Raw genomic sequence first — 16330 nt, 5'->3', positions numbered from 1 at the left:
GGACCATTTGCGCGACGTCATGTAAACCTTGCGCGACGAAATATATAATTTGCGCGACGAAATTATGTGTGACGGCAAATGTTTTTCGTCGCGCAAAAAAAGCAGATGTCGACACGTAATTGCGCGACGGAAAAGTTGTTTTGTGCGACGAAAAAGTGCCCTTTTGCGACGGCATTTTGCGCGACGAATTCTCATCTTCTTCGTCGCGCAAAGTCCTTCTTCATATTAGTATCTGCCATTGCAGAGGCAGAATGCAAAAATTGCATTCTGCCTCTCTCTCACTCCCCTTGCCGCTGCTCTGCTGTGAATTCAGTACGTTTCTTCATATTAGTATCTGCCATTGCAGAGGCAGAATGCAGAAATTGCATTCTGCCTCTCTCTCACTCCCCTTGCCGCTGCTCTGCTGTGAATTCAGTACGTTCGTTCATTTGGTATGTATTTTTGATAGTTAGTTTAAATGTATTAATGTAAATTCGTACTAACGCTATTAATTTTGTTCTCGTTAGGGGTATCTGTGATTAGTGATTAGTGGAGAACGATTGAGAAGGTATGTTATTGTAAAAGTTTGTTTGTTATGTTTGTATTTTTTTTTTTGAAGTTATATGTTTATAATGTTGTGAAATTGTGCGTGACGTAGCACAATGTGTTGTGATGTACGAAGTTAATTGAAATTAACTTCGCACTTTTATTTTTATGTTTAGTAACACGTAGTTTCCCGTTCGAGATTAGTTGGATTTCGTGCATGGATGCGTAAGGCATGACTGTGGTCCAATTAATTCTTGAATTGTCCCATTATTTGGACAGTTTGGTAATGCATAGTGTTGTCACATAATCTTCGGCTGCAGGATTAGGTTTCGATTGTGGAGATTTCGGTGTCATCTCGGTACGTTCTTCGGGTGGTACGTAGGTATTTATACCTATGCCCACTTCAAGAACTGTGTTGAGATGCTGTCGAAATTAATCCACGCCGAAATCTAATCTCATGTAGCCGTAGGTTACGTGACAGGACTATGCATTCCCGAATGGGATAGGGCCCTTACCGGAGGCATAAGGTGACATTATAACTTCGTATGAAGTTGTTGTGATTGTTGTGTCGTGATTGTGGTTTCGGGAATTATGAGCAGAAGGTGGATACAGAACCCGAATAGATGCGCAGACGAATACTTGGATGGAATCGAGGATTTTATTGAGTTTGCACGTAGACACAACCCGGGTGCAACTAGAATCCGTTGTCCTTGTAGGAGGTGTAACAACACGTTGTGGGAGACAATTGAAAATGTTGGATTTCATTTAGTAAGGAATGGAATGATTGAAACATATAGCATTTGGAACCTTCACGGCGAACAAGTAGACCATGCTTCGTCTTCAAATGCCCCAAGAGGGGACAATGTTGAACCTATTGTGGATCCTAATGATCAAGTCATGGGTATTATACAGGATGCTTTTCCATTCGCATCGACCAACATCAATCGGGAAGGGGAAGATGACGTGCCTACACCAATAGACAGTGCGGAGTTTGAACAGTATGAAAAACTGTTAAAAAATGCCAACCAAGAGTTATACCCGGGGTGCGAGAGCTTTTCCGTTCTCACTGCCATTGTGGAGCTAATGCACGAAAAATAAAGTATCGTATGTCGAACTTGTGTTTCGATTACTTTTTGGGGGTTTTCAAGAGAATGCTTCCGACGGACAATTGTTTGTCGAAAGACCATAAACATGCACAGAAGGTGTTGCATGGTCTTGGATTGGGTTATGAAAAAATCCACGCTTGCAAAAACAATTGCATGTTATTCTACAAAGAGCATGAAACGTTGGATACATGCCCTATATGCAATGAGTCGAGGTTCAAAATGACATCCCAGAATAGAACAACTAAGATACCACAAAAAGTCATGCGTTATCTGCCCCTTAAACCTAGGTTGCAGCGATTGTATATGTCGACGCATACTGCCACAGACATGAGATGGCATAAGAAAAAACGGGTAGACGATGATGTGATGCGGCATCCTGCAGATGGGGAGGCATGGAAAGAGTTCGATCGAACGCTCCCCGAGTTTGCTGCTGATCCCCGAAATGTTAGATTGGGACTTGCCACTGACGGATTCAATCCGTATGGGGTTCTAAACCAACACCACAGCATTTGGCCGATTTTCGCATTCCCATATAATTTGCCGCCTTGGAAATGCATGAAAAAAGAATACATGATGATGACTGTTTTGATAACTGAGGATCCCGGCAGGTCAATTGATGTGTACTTAAGGCCTCTGGTTGATGAGCTGAAGGATTTATGGACAAACGGTGTTCGCACGTTCGATAAATCAACTGGGAGGATGTTCACTTTGAGAGAAGCAGTTATGTGGACTGTGAATGATTTTCCAGCATATGCAATGGTTTCTGGGTGGAGCACAAAGGGTTATATGGCATGTCCCGTATGCAAGGAAGATGTAACTTCTGGTTGGCACGCAGGAAAAGTTTGTTACCTTGGTCATCGGAGATGGTTGCCATGGGACCACGAATGGCGGGAAAAAAATAAAGAGTTCGACGGGAACACAGAGCGTCGCCTCAGACCTAGAGAATGGTCCGGTGATGAGATCTTGGAACAACTGAACCGTTTGGATTTTGCTCCGTTCGGAAAAACAGTGAGTCGGACCAGACCTTCTACACATTTGAACTGGACGCACAAGCCTATGTTTTTTGAGCTCCCATATTGGTCGAAACTGAAATTGAGGCACAATCTAGATGTGATGCATGTTGAGAAAAATGTATTCGACACATTGGTGGGCACGATTCTAGATATCGAGGGGAAGACGAAGGACACGATCAAAGCTCGCCTTGATTTGGAAAGAATGGGCATACGAAGGGGTTTATGGATGAATAGGGACAGTGATAAAGCTAGAAGGGATCTTGCATTTTTTTCTATGAAACCGAATGACAAAAAAGAGTTTCTAAAGTTTGTATCGTCTGTCAAATTTCCCGATGGGTATGCTTCTAATATCGCACGTTGCGTGAATGTCGATGGGGGGAAATTTACTGGACTTAAGAGCCATGACTGCCATGTGTTTATGCAACGCCTACTTCCTGTGGGTATTCGACACCTACTGCCAGAAGATGTGGTGAAGCCAATCATGTTGTTATCCAGATTTTTTTTCCAACTGACGGCAAAAACATTGCGAAGGACAGACATGTTTCAGTTGCGCCATGACATTGTCCAAGTCCTATGCAAGTTTGAGATGATATTTCCTCCAGCTTTCTTCACAAGTATGATGCACGTGATGGTTCACTTGCCAGAAGAGGCATTGCTTGCTTGTCCTGTCAACTATCGCTGGATGTATCCAATAGAAAGGTATATAATCCTTTTCGTTTGTGTATGCATCATTATCACAGGCTTGCTAATTTGTATCATATCTTTTTATTTTGACAGGCTTCTCGGAGATTTGAAAAAAAGTGTACGCAACAGGGCGAAGCCCGAAGGATCAATTATAGAGGCTTGGGTTCAATATGAGTCGCTTACTTTCTGTGGAATGTATTTAAAAGATGTGGAGACGGCTTTCAATCGTCCTCAGCGTAATAACGACGGAGGTATGAGAAAGGAAAAACTTTTTGTTTTTGCCCAAAGCGCACGGCCCTTTGGAGATCCTGGACGAGGGGAGTCGTTTTCTAGAAATGACATGGAAGGAGCGCATTGGTTCGTACTGAACAATTGTGATGAGATAATGGCATACTTAGATGAGCATGAAGAGATGATGAAGCGAGAACATCCATCACATTTAGTTGCCCCGAAACAACGTGAATTATTTCCACAATGGTTTTTGGAATCTGTAAGTTATAAGTGTTTTGTATTTGACAAATATAAATTGTAGTATTTAATTTTTTCAGACTAACATGTGAATGGTTTTCTATTATATTAGGTGAATAAGTTGAAATCATCGAATTCCCCCACTTACAGAGATGAGTTATATAACTTGGCCTTCGGCCCGATTCGAGCTGAATTGTTTTCGGGTTGTTATATTAACGGTGTTAAATTTTTGGGGGCTGCACGAGATGACAAGTTGTGTACGCAAAACAGCGGTGTCCATGTCCCAGGTGGAGGCAAAAGTACAAACATTGATTTCTATGGCAAACTCACAAATGTCGTGCAATTGCTTTACAAAGATCGATACCAAGTCATCATGTTTAAGTGTCGATGGTTCGATACCAACCCAAATAGGGCGGGAAGTGTTAAAATCGACCATGGAGTACTATCTGTGAACATTAACAGAACTTGGTATGATGACGACCCTTACATTTTGGCGAACATGGCAACACAAATTGTGTATCTAGATGACCCTAAAGCCGGGAGCAGCTGGAAAGTTGTTCAGAAGATGGATCATAGGAACGTGTATGCTATACCAGAATTAGACGGGAACACTGACAACGACGTCGACAATGTGGCTGACCAACGTTTAGAATCATCAATGGAAAATGATGCGGAAACACTTCGAGATACACATGTTATACAAGAACCGTTTCAAATCCAAGGAGTGTCTTCAATCGAAATACTGATTCAGTCAATTACAATTGACCTCGGGGATCTTCCAAGATTCGATGTTGCAGTGGGCATGAGCAGCGAAGATGATGTAGTTATAGTAGACGAGGAGGAGGAGGATTGGGAGACCGAAAGTGATGATAGCGACGATAACAAAAGTTATTATAGTTCAGATGATGAATAATTACATTTGTTCTAATTTTATTATGTTAGTGTACAGACTTTGTGTAATACAAATGTTTGAATATATATAGTACAAATATCCAAACCTTATATATGTGCACAACTCAAACTTTATTCAAATAAATTTAGTTATAACACATTTGTAAATCAATATATCCAAACCCTTTTAATAATCATTTTTAATTTTTGTTTTTGACAAAACACATTTATAAAATGAAAATGATACAAAATTTGTTATAAAACATTGATTGATCAATAAATATATCCAATCATTTTTATACAAAGTTTGAAAACTATTGACAATAAACATTTTTCAAAACTGAAAACCCTTGCGCGACGAAGTGGTCCTCGTCGTGCAATGTTTGCGCGACGAAGAAGACCTCGTCGTGCAAAGTTTGCGCGACCCAAAATACACTAGTCGCGTGAAGTTAAATAATTGCGCGACAAAGTGTCTTCCGTCACGCGCGAAAGTTTGCGCGACGATAAACATATGTTCGTCTCGCAAATATATATTATTTTATAATATATATTATATATACACATATATATTTGAAATTGACGATCGAGTTAGAGTATTGTATTCATATAGGGTCATGGAGTGTAGATGTAAAAATTCATCAAAATCGGAGTTAAAATAACCGTTAAATCATGAGTTATCATTTATAACCGTTCAAAAGTTTTGTCCCGTTACTTGATCTCTGAATGTTTTATTTTTCCGCTTTTTGGGGTCTAAGATCTCGAAGTACAAATAAACAAGTTTGACGGCTGGATTGCTGAAACTACTTTCGTAGAATGCGTTTGCCATAGCAACCATATATTCACCAACAATGAATAGTTTACTTATACTTTCGTTAAATATAACATAACATTATGTCGTATCACCCTAGTGTAAACATCTGAAATTGAAGATCAAATTCAGTAATTGTATTCATATAGGGTAAAGAAAAGTAGCTGTAAAAAATCATACAAATCAGAGCTAAAATAACCGTTAAATCATGACTTTTCATTTACAACCGTCGACAAGTTTCATCCTGTTACTTGATCTCTTCATGTTTGTTTTTTTTGATTTTCGACATATACGATCTCGAAGTATAAAAAAACAAGTTTGCCGGTTGGATCATGAAAACTAGTTTCGGGTTTAGGGTTTCTGCGGTTTAGGGTTTAGGGTTTGCGCGACGAATAGCCGTCTTTGGTCGCACAAAGCTTGCCTAGAACGGTCTTGCGCGACGAATAAACGGCCCGCCGTCGCGCTTCCTCCTTCAACACTTGGTCACAAATTTTTTCTCGTTTACAGAAAGCTGACTTGCGCGACGTTTCTCATATTCGTCGCGCAATATCAGCCAGAACTTTCACCTTTCACACTCTTCCTCCCTGGACACTTGGTGAAAAAATTTTGCGAGTTTTTGCATGACGCTGTAGGTGCTCGTCGCACAATCTCCCCACAATAAAACACAAAATGTTGCCGTTAAACAGTGCGCGACAAAGTTTATTTGGTCGCACATAGCCTGCATGGAACAGTCTTGCGCGACGAAACCAATGCTATTCGTCGCGCGATATCAGCAAGAACTTTCACCTTTCACACTCTTCCTCCTTGGACACTTAGTGAAAAAATTTTGCGAGTTTTTGCGCGACGCTGTAGGTACTCGTCGCGCAATCTCAGCCAGCCCTTTCTCTTTTTCACCCTCTTCCGCCTTGGACGGTTAGCATACCTTTTTTTGCGAGTTTTTGCGCGACGCTCTACGTATACGTCGCGCAAGTTCTCGCCCGCTAAACCCTAGGTCCCGAATTCTGGCTATTGGCAACATTGCGCGACGTAATAATGTCAGGCGTCGCGCAAGTTTTCAATTTCTCCCCCTAAACCCTAGGACCCAAATTCTGGCTATTGGCAACATTGCGCGACGAAATAATATCAGGCGTCGCGCAAGTTTTCAATTTCTCCCGCTAAACCCTAGGACCCAAATTCTGGCTATTGGCAACATTGCGCGACGAAATATTGTCATGCGTCGCGCAAGTTTTCAATTTCTCCCGCTAAACCCTAGGTCCCAAATTCTGGCGGATTGGCAACATTGCGCGACGAAATACAATGTCATGAGTTGCGCAAGATTTCAATCTCGCCCGCTAAACCCTAAATCCCAAATTTTGGCGGACTGCCAACATTGCGGACGACAAGTGTGTTATGCGTCGCGCAAAAACTACCCTTTTACCAAATTTGGGCGGATTAACAACATTGCGCAACGGAACACGTACCTGTTTCGTCGCGCAATAGTCATTGAAAATATCTTGCACGACGATTTTTTACCTTCGTCGCGCAAAAATGAATAAAATTTCAGAAACCACGCGATGGCCTCCTTCTTTCCCAAATTTCAGAAACTGTCAACCTCTTCGTCTCTCTCTCTGCCTTCAGCTCCGCCTCCTACCCCGGTGGATTTGGACCGCACCGCCACAAGGGTGGTACCCCAGAGCTCCCCCGCCGTCACCGTCGAGCCAGCCGCTGCAATTTCTTCGGTAGGATTTCTGAAATTGTTGCACTAGGGCACTTAATTTGAAACCCTAAGTTTCGGACGGATTTTGATTTTCAATTCCGGCCATTTTTCGGAATATGTCCGAGAACAAAAGTGGCTCCAATTGATGTTTTGAACCTAGGGTAGGAATCTTGGCCGTTAGTTTTTAGAATTTTTCGGCGATTGGTATCGCTTTGGACACCCGCGCGCTGCCGGCGCGTGCGGCGGCGCGTGGGTCACTATAGCCACCTGAATTAGGTCCCAGTGCAATCCTGTAGTTGTCACGAGCGCGTAGGTGTTTTCGGATTGGAATTTGGTTACCGTTTGCTTCTCGAACGGATTTTGCCTATTGTGTGATTTCCGGGGTTGTTATGTTCGGACCGTTGGATCGAACTCAAACTCACGTACGGTGTACCTTGTATTTCTTGGATCGTCTAGGATTCGACGGATCGTGGATCGGAGTCCCGGATACTCCGAACTCGCAAACCCTAGGTCAATAATGTGAATAAAATTGTATGTGTTTTCAAATATTTGTATATTTTATTAATTTGTATGTGTATTAATGAAATTGTGCAGATGTCAGACCTGATTACACGTCGTAGGGCTGTGACGACCACGCAGGGTTCGGAGCCCCCGACTCAGCCTACAGCTGCTGCCACTGCTGCAGCATCTGCTGCCACTGCGCCAGCACTGATGGACCACTTGGCAGTTGGACCTGCGGGGTCCCAGGCGCCTGCCTCATCAGCGTCATCAGTGGCGCAGCCTGTTAGCGCCAGGCAGCGTCATCGGCCCGCCAGCACCACCGACGCCACATCCACTGATGCGTCGGGGTCACAGCCAGGTATAGTTTTCCTTTTTCTCCATTTAATTTTATTGTTATTTCTTGTTTTTGTGTGTGTGTGTGTATTTGATTGTTCAATTTGTTATTTATTTAACATTCATGTCATCTTTCTTTGCAGCCAAGAAGAACACCCGAGGGCCGTGTCGGCAGTTGAAGACGGCGAAGGTCACCCGGGTGACCAACAGTCGTATCAACATCGGATATGACGAGCGACATCGGGCTGCACCGACGGCGGAGTTGCATAGCTCCTTGGCCCACGACATTGGTCATGTCATTCGGAGCTATTGCCCGATGCAATGGAAGTCTTGGAAGGTGATGCCTGACGAGACCAAGACGGAGGTTCGCGGCCAGTTGTCGGTATGTAGGCCTTTTCATTCTTTTTCTTTCAAACGTTATATTTATATTATTTAAATGTATGTAATTAATTTATTGCAGACGAACTATAACTTGGAGGACCTTGATGAAGAGTCGTTGGCGTACGTCAACAGACTCTTCTCTGAGAGGTACAAGCAATGGAAGAGCGACTTGCACCACCATTTTGAGGCGTTCGATGATCCGCAAGTCGCTCTTCAAGAGGGGTGCCCGAAAGAGCTTGAGGGGCGGGAGGATAGTTGGGCATGGCTCTGCGCTCATTTTCAGGCGCCCGCTTTTGTGGTAATTTTTTATTTTTATTTTTATTTTCTTACTAATGTTTATTTACTTTTTTATATTTAATTTAAATTTCAACTAATACATTTTATTTTTTGTATAACAGAATAAAGCCAAAGTCAATAAGGGCAATAGGAAGAAGAAGACTCTTCTCCATCATTCGGGTTCCAGGCCCTTCTCCTATAGGATGGATGCCCGGCGTCAGGTAATAATAAAATAATTTTTTTTAATTTTTAATTTTTTATTATTCTTAATTTATTTTTTCGTTCTAATATTTTTCTTCTTTTGTTCAATTTAGGGAGGGTCCAAATTCCCAGAGATCGACGTCTTTGGCGACGTTTATGTTCGACCTGGGAATGAATTGGCCGAGTCCCTTCATGTAAGTATTATTTATTTTTAATTCTTATGTTACGCATTCAACTTTAAAGGTTATTATATGAATGTTTGAATTTATATTTTATGTTATGCTAAACAGACGACGATGGTGGAGAGGAGCCAGTTGGTTCTTCAGGAGTCCGCCTCCCAACTTCCTCCCGATACTCCGATTGAGTCTGTGGATCCTCCACAGAATGCTGGGTTTCAGATCTTGACGGAGACATTGGATCAGACTCTAGGGAGGAGACCGGGGACATATTGTCGAGGGATGGGGAATGCCAGGCGGAGGGAACCCAGCCCCCGTTCATCAGCGCAGTCAAACAGTCAGGTCACTGCTTTGACAGCAGAGGTGGCCACTCTTCGGACCCAGATGTCGGTCATTTTGCAGTCCCTCGCACAGTCCGGCATTCCAGTCCCAAATTTTGATGTGCCGACCTCCGAGCCCGTCCATCCCGAGCATCCCCACCAGATGCCGGCCCGTGTAGATCCCCAGACCTCTGAACCGCATGTGCCAGACGATAATGTAGATTTTGGAACATTATTCGATTAGTTTTTTTATTTTCGTAATTATTTTTTAAATCTTTCTCTTGTAGCATACATTTATTTTATATAATAAATTTGTTATTTACATAAATTTTTTTATGATTAAAATTTCATTTTATTACCCAAAAAAAAAACAAATTTATTTTTTTATAAAATAAAACAAAATTATATATTAATTATATATATTAATTTTGCGCGACGAACTTTTTGTCGCCGCGCAAATTCATATATTCCGAAAAAATAATGTTTCATTTTTTTAAAATAAATATAATTATTTGCGCGACGAAAGCTTTCGTCGCTAAAATAGATTTCCGCGACAACAGTTTTGCGTCGCGCAAAATTTTTGGGCACGTACCGCGCGGCGCAGTATACCGTCGCGCAAAATTTTACGCGCCAACATCTTGTCGTCGCGCAATGTGTGTACGAATTGCGCGACGATGATCTCTTGGTGCCGCAAATGTCTACGAGACGTCTTGCCCGACGAAAACTATTCGCCGTGCATTGTTGTGGCGACGAACAAGTTTTCGTCGCGCGTAATTTTGTGCGACGAACAATTTTGTCGTCTCTGAACCTTTTGTGTAACGAAGTGTAATGCGCGACGCATGGACAGTATCTGTCGCGCAAAGTCTTTCTTCACGACCTTTGCGCGACAGATTGCGCGCGACGATTTTCTTGTCGCGCTTGTGTTTGTGCGACTATATGTTAGTTTGCGCGACGATATTATCTTCGTCGCGCAAATACTAAAATGTAGTGGTGTAAAACTCTCCGTTCCTGAATCGAGGGGAACAATATGTAAAAGGAGAGGGAAGTCCTTGCTCATGTGACAGCTCCAAACACTCCCTTAGCCCCTCTAACTTGTTCCACAAACCCCTCTGCTATCCAAAGTCGAATAAGCGTTTTTACACTGAATCAAATAATCTTATGGAAAAATGCAACCGAGCTTAAGATGGTAGGGTAAATCATTGAAGCTTAGCCAATTTTTGGTTGACATGAGAGCACCCAAAGCTACAATGCCTAGAGTTTTCCAGCAAGATCCCTGGCTTTGAATTCAAAGCTCTGGTGGGTAAAATCTATTTGAACAGCTAGAGAGAGCTTTCATGCAAAATAGATCCCAAGCCTCACTCCTTTTGAGTGGCTGAACATTTAGAACAATGGGTATTTCTCACCCACAAACACATCTAAGCAGAGAGCATTTATAAAATTATATAAGCATATAAACATAATAGAAAGGAAAAGTAACGCCTACTTGCAATTGTTCATCAGTCATCACCATCCTCATGCTTCACATTCACAAGTGGCCCTGCCAACTGAGCATTCTTTTCTGCTACTTACATTCCCATTCCCATTCGCGTACTGTTAAATAAATATCCAGCATCCATAATATTTAACTAAATTATAAACAGGAAAACCCAAATATGACCTAATAAAATTGGGAGTAAAGTTTTATCCCATGAATTATCATGCTAATCGAACTCAACCCCTCAAACTTAAAAACCAGCCAATTCAGCACTCAACTCATTAAAACCACCAATTTAACCCTTGCCCTTTACGTTTCTCGAATTTCATCCAATTTTCCGTTAATGATAAGGGTAAATTTGTCATTTCGAGTAAAGTAAAAATCAGTACATAAAATAAAATTATCATAATAATAATAAAATCCTAAATAATAAATAATAACATTGGCATGTATTATAGTTTAGGATTAGAAGAGAGGATTAGAACATGGATAACTGCTTCTAATCAAACCACTTAACTTCAGGTGCATGTATTATGATAGAAACAAGAATCAGGCTCTAAAAATAAAAAATAAAATAAAATAAAATAAAATAAAAAAAGGTTTTTGATTGAAATGGTCTCCCAACTATCAAAATGGTCCTACCTTAAAAGTTTGTCCATCCCTGCAACTCACCCAATTCCTCTCTCTGTTAATTATTCTGTTGAACACTATTACTTGTCCGCCATAGAATATGGTCATTTGTGCCTTTTGAGGCTCTCCTGGGGAAGATTTCTTGACACATGATGAACAAGCCATAATGAGCCTAAGAAAATACTTCACATATAAGTTATAACAGACGTAGCTATATATAACTTCCTACTTGTCCATGTGCAATAAACTGAACAAAATCATTTGCTGCAACATTGCCTTTAAATTTACAGAAAATGGATCTACGAAAGCTCTTCTGTGGGAATAGAGGAGCCAAACCCAGCTTGTTGAGGGAACAAATCCAATTCCTTCCTCTTCATTGATAATTCTGCTTTTGTGATGGGATCTATCTAGCTGGGAGAGGAGGTAGTGGGTGTCTTGAGAAGTTTTTGGTGGGAGAGGAGGCTCGTTGGGGAAAGAGAGAGAGAGAGAGACAGAGAGAGTGGTGGTGGTGGTGGTGGTGAATAACATCTCTTCCTTGTTCCTGAATCCTGGTTCTCCAACTACAATAGGTATTTCTGGTTAGATTCAATTTTTATTTCTTATTTTTATTTTCAAATTTTAATAATAGTTTCCTTTAATTTTTAATTAATGTATAAATATTTTAATCTATATGGACAGTTTTACCCCTCAATTTAGCGATAATATTAACAAACTTTAACGGTGGGACGGTTTTGATACTAAATAGAGAGTTGAAAGACTACTGAAATGAAAAATTTAGTTCGTGTACCAAAATAAAACTCGAGCAATAATTGAAAGACCATTTCAATCAAAACACCAAAAAAAAAAAAAAATCAAAAAAGATTCAAGAATCAGGTTAATCCCAAGAAATTAGATATCATACGAAACTATCTCATATTTAAAATACTTAGCATGAACCATTGCATTGCATCAAACTTCACTTTTTGCACTTTTAAATTCACTTGTTGAGTAAATAGATCTATATGCATCACTATTGATTTCCAAACCATTACGATCAGCATAATTCTCTTCCGAATGTTAAAAGAGATTCCAACTTCAAACCCCTACACTGTGGATAAGAAGAACCGGAAAAAAAAAAATTGGCATCAGAAGGATGACCAATTATGGCAACAATGGAAAATTAACAACACTAATTCAATATCTTGAATTTGATCCTTATTCCAGCATTTTATTTATGAACCAAGTCAAACATTCTTCTTTATAATTACCCCCAACAAATAGAAGGAATTGACAAGGATGAGTACATATAGACTTTCTATAGTAAGAATGTCCTTATTTTTCCTTACATATAAATAGTTTAAAATACGAATTTGCATTTATATGAACGCGGTTATAGCTGTTAGATCGCCGACTCTTTTGAATTATAAATTAATTACAATCCATTGAATTCTGTTCGCATTAGATACAAATTTGTATTGAATAAAGGTAGGACAGTGGACTCTGGCTTGTGTATGAATTGAAACATCCTTTGGCTTATATTTTTCATCTTCGTTTTCTTCTAATTACTTTTCTGGAGTTAATTTTGCTTTGGTCTGTTCCTTGCCCCATTGTCCTTGTTGGATTATGGTCTTTTTATTTGGCTTGTCTATGTCTTGGGAATTTTTAATTTTTTTTCCCCTCTTGTTTTAGTTTTTCTGGTTCCATGTTGGCATGTCTGTTTTGTTGGTGGGTTTCGGCTCCCCTTTGGGCCTCTGCCGTGGGGCTTTTAATGAATCGTCCCTTAACCAAATAAAAAAGAGAAAAAAGAAAAGAAAAAGCTGTCACTTTAAAAAAAGAAAAGGCACTTCCAATGTTCTTGTACCCGTTTGTTTTCTTCCTCTCGAAGAAATGTTTATATTGTTTATTTCTTTATTTCTTTTTTTTTAATAATTCAAGCAATAACTTTATGAGGTCGAACCGAGACCACTCTTATTTTCCTTCCATTTTTCTATTTTAACATGAACTTTAATTATTACAAGTTGTTACTTTGTTACTTTGTACTTAGCTTAAGTATTTCTTGATTATCGTATTGAAATTCTGGCCCAGTGTTTTAACCCTGGGACTGGATGGAAACATAGGTTGGAGTCAATGATAGGTTTGCTTGAGGATCCACAGCAGAAGTACTCAACAAGGGATGATGAGAATGATTTTCAGACCTTTGAGGAGTTTGTGAAGGAAAAACTTAATTCAGTTGGTGAGCATGTGGAGTTTTGCATGGTAAATTTGTACACTCACTTACCAACTTCTTGCATTTCACTAGAGGTTGTGACTGACATGATTGGAGCTCTGGATTTGCTCAATTCTCTTAAATCTTTACTGCGTGAGGTTGGTTTTGCTAATGAGAGGTCACAATTAGTTCTAAAAGATTTTCTTCGTAAACTGAGGTCGCTTCGTAAATTTTGTGTTCCTAATTTGAAAAAGTTGGAGAAAATAAGGAAATTCTGCTTGGCAAATGCTTCCTTAATATTTTGCACCGTGTCAAGCTCTGCTAAATTGCAGACAGAGGAAAAGGCACCCCTGGATTTGTTAGTGATTGAGGAAGCTGCTCAGCTTAAAGAATGTGAATCAGCAATTCCTTTGCAACTACCGGGTCTTCGCCATGCTGTTCTCATAGGAGATGAGAGGCAACTCCCTGCTATGGTTATAAGCAAGGTTTCATTTTGTCCTTTGTGTCGTATAGTTTAAAAAGTTTGTAAAGCTTTTATGTTTTATGTGAATTTTGAACAATGCACTTTCAGATCTCCGAGAAGGCTGGTTTTGGAAGAAGTTTGTTCGGAAGACTTCTACTGTTGGGACATGAGAGGCACCTTCTCAATGTCCAGTATAGAATGCATCCATCAATCAGCTTATTCCCAAAAAGGGAGTTTTACAACAACCAGATATTAGACGGTCCAAATGTCAAGCAAGGAAGCTATGAGAAGTGCTTTCTTTCGGGAAAAATGTACGGATGCTATTCCTTTATAGATGTAGCCAATGGACAAGAAGAATTTGATCGCGGGCATAGTCGGAAAAATATGGTTGAGGTTGCTGTGGTCTGTGAGATTGTTGCAAGCCTATACAGAGGTAATTTTTACTGTAAGCTACTGTAGAGGTTCTTAACTGCTTCATTTATGATTGTGATGCTTGGAAGGTTTTTTCTGTAACTTTTTTTATGCACCGCAGAATTTATTCAAACAAAAAAGAAGGTTAGTGTTGGGGTAATATCACCTTACAAAGCTCAAGTTAATGCAATTCAAGAGAGAGTCACAGAATACAGTGAAGTTTCTGGCACTGATGGATTCTCTGTAAGTGTGCAATCTGTTGATGGATTCCAAGGTGGTGAAGATGATGTGATAATTATCTCCACAGTCAGATGTAACGAGGAAGGATGTGTTGGTTTCATTTCCAATCTTCAAAGAGCAAACGTGATGCTAACGCGTGCAAGGTGCTTCTGTCACATTGCGGTTGTACATGTAGTAGCTTATACTGTCTGAATTTTTGGTGCTTCTGAGGAAGTTGATTTGTTTCTTTGTGTCTGTAGGCACTGTCTTTGGATTTTGGGCAACGAAGCAACTTTGATTAGAAGTAACTCTATTTGGAAGAAGCTAATTCTTGACGCAAAGAAACGCAAATGTTTTTATAATGCCGATGAGGAAAAGAACTTGGCTCAGGCCATTGCAGTTGCCCTCATGGAGCTTGGCCAAGTTCATATTCCACTTAATTCTGACTCTCTGCTGTTCAAAAATGCCAAATGGAAGGTGCGCTGCTACGTTTCCTTTTCGTTCGAATTACATTGGACTGCTGTTCTGCATGCCTCCAATATATAGTGTTCTGTTGCACCTAACATTATCAATCAAAGCTTATAGAGTGCACAAATTTCCTTTGAATGGGACAACATGCCTCTTTAAAGGGGAATTCGTTCTTTTAGTCCACATTAAACTTTTAGTGGCTTGGTGCTTAGGATATTTGAGTTCAGATTTTATGTTTTGCAGCATTAAATCAATCTTCTTCCTGTATAGGTTTGCTTCACCAATGAATTTCAGAATTCCATACAAAAGATTAAGGACACTGAGATCCATCGGGAAGTGGTTTCCTTATTAACAAAGCTCGCCAATGGTTGGCGCCAATCTCGCAAGAATAAAATAACTATAGTCCATGGGACTTGTGCTCAAGTGTTACAGAAGTACAAAGTTAAAGGGCTGCTGAATCTCATTTGGTCTGTAGATGTTCTCCAGGAGAATTCAGATTATGTCCAGGTTTTGAAGATTTGGGATGTTCTTCCAGTTTCTGATACTCCCGAACTTGATAAGCGGCTTGAGAACATGTTTCGTAGCTATACAACCGCTGAGATGAACATTTGCCTGCTCAGATGTGTTGATGGGTATGTATTTAGGGATTTGACAAATGTTCAAGTTTAATAGAACAGTACATTTGTGCTAGCATGGCTTAAATCATCCATTGTTTCTCAATTGCGACAGAGACGCAGTTGTCCCAATTAGAATGCCGGTGGATTCGAGCAGCTCCCATGAGGCTGAGGCTGATCCTGTGCAGGTTCTTTCAAAACCATTATCTTCACTCAGTCTAAAAGATGAGCCCCAAACATCAAGCAGTGAACCACAGAGTCATAGGTGAGTTTTTTTTATTTTATTTTTATTTATTCATCTTCTTCCATATATCTGATTGACTAAACCACATGTATTTTTAGTACTTTTTCTCTTTCTAAATACAAGATATGTGATGTTATAATTTAAGTTCTAATTCCTTCATATGAAAAACTTTCAGAAAGACTAAAAATAATATGCCCAGAAGGCAGAGGAAGTAGGCCACCAAGTTCCAGAGGTAATTTAATT

General features: G+C 40.2%; 1 protein-coding gene across 1 annotated transcript; it reads left to right on the top strand.

The window, feature by feature from the left end:
* Positions 1–7048: 7048 nt before the first annotated feature.
* LOC117615698 (uncharacterized ATP-dependent helicase C29A10.10c-like) lies at positions 7049–16112 on the top strand. Its single transcript, XM_034344836.1, has 8 exons — positions 7049–7213; positions 7786–8050; positions 13597–14153; positions 14240–14564; positions 14664–14925; positions 15022–15238; positions 15500–15861; positions 15959–16112. The coding sequence occupies exons 1-8, from the start codon at positions 7049–7051 to the stop codon at positions 16110–16112; spliced, it is 2307 nt and encodes a 768-aa protein (XP_034200727.1).
* The last annotated feature ends 218 nt before the right edge of the window (positions 16113–16330 follow it).

This window comes from Prunus dulcis, chromosome 1 (assembly GCF_902201215.1).
Source record: "Prunus dulcis chromosome 1, ALMONDv2, whole genome shotgun sequence".
NCBI classification, from domain to species: Eukaryota; Viridiplantae; Streptophyta; class Magnoliopsida; order Rosales; family Rosaceae; genus Prunus; species Prunus dulcis.
Note: the sequence above shows the minus strand (reverse complement) of the source record. Positions and strands in the feature narration are given on the sequence as shown.

Coding starts and splice junctions, on each gene's coding strand:
- LOC117615698 (XM_034344836.1), top strand. CDS start 7,049: ATGGCCTCCTTCTTTCCCAAATTTCAGAAACTGTCAACCTCTTCGTCT. Junction 7,214..7,785: donor CAGCCGCTGCAATTTCTTCG/GTAGGATTTCTG, acceptor GAAATTGTGCAG/ATGTCAGACCTGATTACACG. Junction 15,862..15,958: donor CTGCTCAGATGTGTTGATGG/GTATGTATTTAG, acceptor CAATTGCGACAG/AGACGCAGTTGTCCCAATTA.